This window comes from Triticum aestivum, chromosome 6B (assembly GCF_018294505.1).
Source record: "Triticum aestivum cultivar Chinese Spring chromosome 6B, IWGSC CS RefSeq v2.1, whole genome shotgun sequence".
Lineage (NCBI taxonomy): Eukaryota > Viridiplantae > Streptophyta > Magnoliopsida > Poales > Poaceae > Triticum > Triticum aestivum.
This window is the reverse complement of record NC_057810.1, coordinates 726,167,073-726,173,489: the sequence shown is the minus strand read 5'-3', so window position 1 is coordinate 726,173,489 and position 6,417 is coordinate 726,167,073. Positions and strand designations below refer to the sequence as shown.

The following is a 6,417-nucleotide window of genomic DNA, read 5'->3' as shown; positions in this document are numbered from 1 at the left end:
TCTGTTCAGAGTGACTAACCCAGACTTAGCTAAATTCCTGAGAGAGAGAGAGAGAGAGAGAGAGAGAGAGAGAGAGAGAGAGAGAGAGAGAGAGAGTAGAAAACGGGGGCGGGGAAGAGCTCGCTGCCGCCGGATCTGTCACCGGAGTCAGGGACGAAGGCGACGGCGCGTAGTCCAAGACGAGGCAGAACTCGTTGGTGCTTGGGTCGTGCACGAAGGTATGGATGCCGACGACGTAGGGGTGCCCGCGGCCTGCGGCACACCGCTAGGAAGCAGGCCTCCTTGAGCAGCTCGCCGACGGCAGGGCGCCCCGCGCACGGATGGTCTTGAGAGCGACGGCCTGGCCGGTGTCGCCGCAAGAGCCAAGAAGACGACGCCGGCCGCCGCGAGCCCCGCAAGCCGTCCCGACGCGTGTGCCTCCCCTGGCTGTACTGTTGCCGCGAGCAGACGACGCCGACCGCCGCGCGTGTTGCCGCGAGCCCATGCGTGCGCTTCCCCTGGCTGTGTCGCCGCGAGCCCGCTGGGCGTCCCCACGCGTGCGCCTCCTCTGGCCGAGGCCTCCCCATGGTGCTGCTCGCCCCCCACGTGCTACTGTTCCCATGGCGGCGTCGGTGCTGTAAGTGACCTTCGGCAGCCTGGCATGCATGTCAGCGCGGGACCTGGTGGAGAAGACGAGCGAGACAAGTGCTTAAGCTGATAGGTGGGGTCTTGGTCAAACTAAACGGTCCAACATAGGAGTAATCCTTCCATTCTAAAATAGATGACCCAACTTTATACTAGTTAGTATAAAATTGGGTCATCTATTTTGGAAGGAAGGGAGTACATGCGAGCCACACATGTCATAAACGTGGTCAATTTTAACCCAACCGATCATCAGTTTTTTTTTTTTTGCGACCAAAATTACAAAGAAGCGGTATGTATTAATAATGAAGAAAATAAAAGTGATGTTTTTTGTGCCTAAACCCAATCGATATAATTTTATGCTGTTCACTCAGAGTATTTTTTTTTATCCCGCATTCACCTTGGCACTAAATCCATTTTATCAGCAAATCTACAGGAGCATCCACTATTCTCACCACATAAGACGGAAAAAGAAAAAACATCATCATCATAAAACGGAAGTAGTACCAAATAAGCATCAGTTTGACCCTTGGCAACACCATGACAGCACAAAGAACTCAAGAAAGATTATATCCATATCAGTAAACCAGCTAGCATCGACAAGCGGAGCCGAACAAACCTTATGGTAGTCCCAAGGCCTCAAATGACTAGCGTACAAGACCATCAATCTCCGAAACATTGCAACAATGCAAAGAGAAACTCAAGCAAGCAGGCAACATTGCACAGGTGCAAGTGCAACATTTGCAGAGCCATTGCCAGATTTTGAAATTTTGATGTTAGGACAACATAAATTAAGAGGGGGCAGCAGAGAACAGGGAATCAGGAGAGGTTAGGATGGAATGAAGAGTGAACTAATTGAAACCAGAGTAGAAAAAACTGCAGTCAACCTATAGCACGTAATTTGCATGCATTATCAAGCAGGTGGGACACAGATATGGCATAAACCAAGCATCAACCTTACCAAGTGACCCTGTCACCAGCACCAGCAAAATAAATTCTGCTTGCAAGCGGCATGGAACTACAGTTTACAGGGACAAACTGAAGAGTAAAAACTCACAATTGAAAGAAGAACAAAAAAATCATATCTTGTAAAATGACTTCATGGAAGAGAGATCCACAAGAATTCTGGAGCAGATTCAACTATGTATAACGTATAGTTACGATTAAGACTGCAGTTATAACATTTCAGAAGCTCAGCAGGGTTCTCTCAACACAATGTATACAGGAACAAGAGAACAGGCGAGACTTCAGTGTTTTGCGGCCAAGAAACTGTGCATCTGGAGTTTCTAACTGTGCATCTGGAGTTTCTAACTGTGCATCTGGAGTATGGAACAATGACTTCATTCGCAGACGGGCAGAGTAAGACTTCACAAGAGCAGCGTCATTCTTATGCAGAGACAGCTTCAAAGAAAAAGGGATAGAACATATTAGCAAACCCACAGTTTAGGAGTTTACAATGTCCATGATTAGGAGTTTACAATGTCCATGAGGGAATAGTCCAGAACTTTACCGTGTATATCACTTGCAGAGTTTGGGGTGGGCATCGAAGACCTTTGGCCGGGGTGGGCAATCGCCTCTTGCATCTGCAATGGCGTCTAGCTTCTCATTGACTCTTTCCAGATACCTGTCATGTGTCTTGAGCATCTGGTCCATCTCCTTAGACCAACACCCATCAAGCTTCTTCATGAGGTACCTGTGAAACTTTATTGCCTTAATACAAAAATCAAACTACAACTAGATCTAAACTTAAACATGAACATAATAAATGGACTAAGAAAAAGTCAATTCATTAGCTAGCAACTTTTGCTAGGCATGCATGTTAACAAATTAGTTCGTTTAAGCATGTATTCCATGCATTACCAAACACGAAAGCATAAACACATCAGTTTTACTGCCCAAACAGCATGCATGTTAACAAAATATCATCACTCCTTCTGTTTCGCTACTTGATCATAAAAGAGAATTACTTTAATGGAGTCTCTCATTCAATTGTTGTTTTAGACAAGTAATTTGCAAAACTAATTCTTCATATAAAATAATTGCTTCTCAGTAACTTTGAACTAGTAAATAGTCACTATCCAACTGGAAAAGATTAGTAGTATAACAAACTGAGGATCAGTCAAGCCCACGACAAGGTGCAAATTAACCCCAGTAGTGCAGCAAGACTACAACTACAGTTAGATACTGTTCAAAGCACAAATGTGTTCTGATTCTTCGACAGGAACCTACCAAGTTTCAAACCAATTTGGCCCCAGTCAAGCATAACTACAGGGACAGGGAGGGAACACGCCACTAAAAATTGCCTAGCATTATCCCAAAAAGAAACTGAAATTTGCCTGGCGAAATATTCGAACACTGACAGGACCATTTGCCACAGACAGGACAGGAAAAACAATTATGCATTTCTAGGCAGAAGATGAAACACTTGCTGAATGACCAGACCCTTTTACAAGACCCCGTGACACAAAAGCAATAACTTGGAAAACAAGGGGCAGGAAAACATGCACGGGAAAAACTGAACAGATGATACAACCATTACCAAGCACCAAGATTTCGACATGTCCATATGTCAGTCCAAGGGTTACCAACATTCCCCTGCAACTTTTTTTTGCCACTGGCACCTTTCAAGTCTGTTCACAGCTGCAAAATGTGGAAGTTGTACTTACCCGGTCACCTAAGTTTCAAAACAGTCTTGGAAGCCAGAACTTCTCTTGATGGGAATCAGAAAATCCAGTAGTCAGGAAATTAGATTTTCAACGGTGCCATAAACACAAGAAACAGAGCACCAAGGTGAAGAATACGACATGCATACACACATCAGTTTTGTAGCCCAAGCAGCATGCATGTTTACACATTGTTACCTAAAATTAGCAGTACACTTTAATTTAAAATAGTAGATGTACAGTCACAGCAGTGGGTGGTGTTTCTTACTTTCGACGGATCGTCATCATATTGTTGTAGTAGTCAACGAGATCATAGAGCATCCTGACGATATGAGCTGGCTGCACAAGCAGTCCATCAGGTATAGCAAAGCTGTCAAGTTCCTGCATGCAACAAAATGTTAGATGCATGCAATTACATAGGTATGCAAATACTGTTTACAAAGAAAAGAAGCTCGCATACCAGTCTATCAATGTACGCTGACTGCTCAAGTATGCGGTAAGCCTTCAATTCATCGCTGTCGACCAGCTTGATGGTGTTCTGGTTCCCGTCGCGCCATAAAGACCACTGATGATGGAGGGGAGCGACCCGATCCTGGACCTGCATTGCAACGGAATTCCAATTAAAGCACAAGAACAGCATCGAATTGACTTCAAAAGTACAATAGGACGACAGCAATGAAACAAATCTTTACTGCCTCAAAATTGGACAATAACTTAGGATTTTATACTAGAGAAACATCAGAGTACAAATAGTTGAGAGAGCTAATAGTGTGCGGAAATTGTAGACATGAAGGGATTAAAAATGGCAAAATGGGTTATACATGCATCAAGGTTCTGCTAGAACTAATAGGAATTACATATAGCAGGAGGCAGAGCACAGCGAATCTAAGGCGATGGACTAGTCGTACTTGCTCGTTTCCAAAACTGCAGGGGAGAAGAGAAGGGAACAGGAGGAGCGAGGGGGCTATCACCTGGACTGGGCTACTACAGTTCATGCAATCATACAAATTTAAACCTAGTCTACTACAATTTCGGGCAATCAGCAGAAGCACAGCACTAATATATCAAGGTGATGCACACTGCTTGCAGAACATGTTGCCAACACACTTTAAGAAAATTAAAAGTAGTTACAGTTTCAAGCATAATCCAAATGAAAACGCGTCAAGTCCAAGCGATTATGAGATGCAGACATACAAAACGTAGCAAGCACACATACAAAAATGCAGACTAGTTACAGTACACTACACCAACAACAAACCACATATCCAATCGGCCCCAGACATCTCTAGGCCACCATGCAGACTTGGCATGGCACCTCCCGTTACAGCAGCCTCGTATAGGCCACTGAACCCACGGTAGATACTGGGCAGAATTCGCCCAGCCTCGTACCACTCTATGGTGGCCATATCTAGAGCACCATGGTGGCTAGATTGACATCCCTATACCATATCCACAGGAGATGTCCATCTAACCATAAAGTTTCATGAAGATGAATTATCAAGTTCTGAGATGTTAACTAGCTAACTGAAATGCATCACTGCCACTGTTACGACATGGGAGTACTACTGAACAAGGGTTACCAGAATGCGTAAGTGAAGAAATGTACATTGGAATGGCAGGGAAGATCGTACTGGTTAATAAATTAATAAGCAAAGTTCAGCAGTCCCTATATATTCAAACTTCTACCCACCACAGAGCTCCATGTTGGCATTCAAATCAAATACCATCTAGTCTAGTACACATTAGCAACTAGAACCAAGTTCTACTACACTGCAATTACAAGTTCAAGTCCAACAGCAAACCAACCAGTTACCAATAGTTCCAATGCTTGCCCATCAGCACAAGAAAAACTAATCCTTGTCAAACTCCAGTGAATTATATCAGTATTTAAATCCTTCGCAGTTGATAACATAATTATTTTTTGTGTTCTTAAACGACAAAAGATACTATGACGATATCAGCACATAACATCATTCTCTTATAAGGAGCACAGTAATGTGATGATTTGTATAGCCACTGGCCTATGCAGTCAAGAGGAAAATATAGCAATTTCATTGGGCAGTAGGATTGTAGTTTACATGCCTATATCAAAGAAAAAAATGTAGGCTAGCATTCCATACAACAAAAAACAGTCGGCATTGGAAAGTATAATCTAATGACTGATAAAGGTAGACAAGTGTTATATCAAAATGCTATAAAGGTGGACAATACACAGTGACAGTAACAATACGCAAGCACTTTGTTCCATTTCATAGCGATTAACAAAGCAAATCCCTAGCACAGGGACCCCTGACAAAGAAAACATGGAGCATTAGCAAGCCCTGTAGCAACTAGCAATAGTAGGAAAGGGGCCTACAAGAGACTAAATGTGCAGGGATGTATATCCAAAGGAGCAGTACTTGCATTGAGCTAAACATGTGCACGCACAGAGAGAAGACATGGCAGAAACATGGGCATAGATGTACCAAGGTCATGCATATTGTTTGCAGAACATGTTGGCAAAACAGATAAGAACATTGATCATTAACTGCAGCCTCGAATAGGGCAGATGTACCACATATTGTAATCCACCCTCAAACACCTCTAGGCCAGCATGCATGCAGACTAGGCATGGCAGCTTCCCGTCACAGCAGCCTCGAATAGGGGACTGAACCAAAACAGTATGTACTAGATACTGGGCAGAATGCCCCTAGCCTCGTATCACGCCATGGTGGCCAGATCCAGGGCACCATGGTGGCCAGATGGACATGCACATGAGAAATCCATCTAGCCCTAGCGTCCTCCTCCTCCAGGAGGGTCCAAAAACCGGAAGAGGAACAAGCAGAGGAGAAGGGGGAGGACGAGGCCAGCACCTGCGGGATGGCCTCCTGCTCCTCAGCTCTGCCCCTCCGCCCCCCCCTGGGCGCGGCCAGGGCCGCCACGCCCTGCCCGAGGACCACGCACGACGGCGGCCATCTCCCCGAGGTCGAAGTAGATCTGCTGCAACAATGGCGCCCAAATCAGTGGGAAATTGAGTAAAACCCTAGAAATGGGGGAGGAACAAGATTGGGAGAAACCAACCAACCAACCAGCGAGGAAGAGGAGGAGGAGGTGGTCGCGGGTGAGGGAATGAGGGCGGGGGGGAGGAGAGAAG

At 45.0% G+C, this 6,417-nt stretch overlaps 1 protein-coding gene across 1 annotated transcript; it reads right to left on the bottom strand.

Moving 5' to 3' along the window:
- Positions 1-1,680: 1,680 nt before the first annotated feature.
- On the bottom strand, positions 1,681-6,263 carry LOC123140111 (uncharacterized; the record flags this gene model as incomplete). The annotated part of the gene is given in 5 exon segments (XM_044559843.1): positions 1,681-2,022; positions 2,132-2,314; positions 3,553-3,665; positions 3,745-3,882; positions 6,137-6,263. Coding segments are annotated over 4 exon segments (553 nt in total), but the record flags the coding sequence as incomplete, so codon positions are not given.
- Positions 6,264-6,417: the final 154 nt, after the last annotated feature.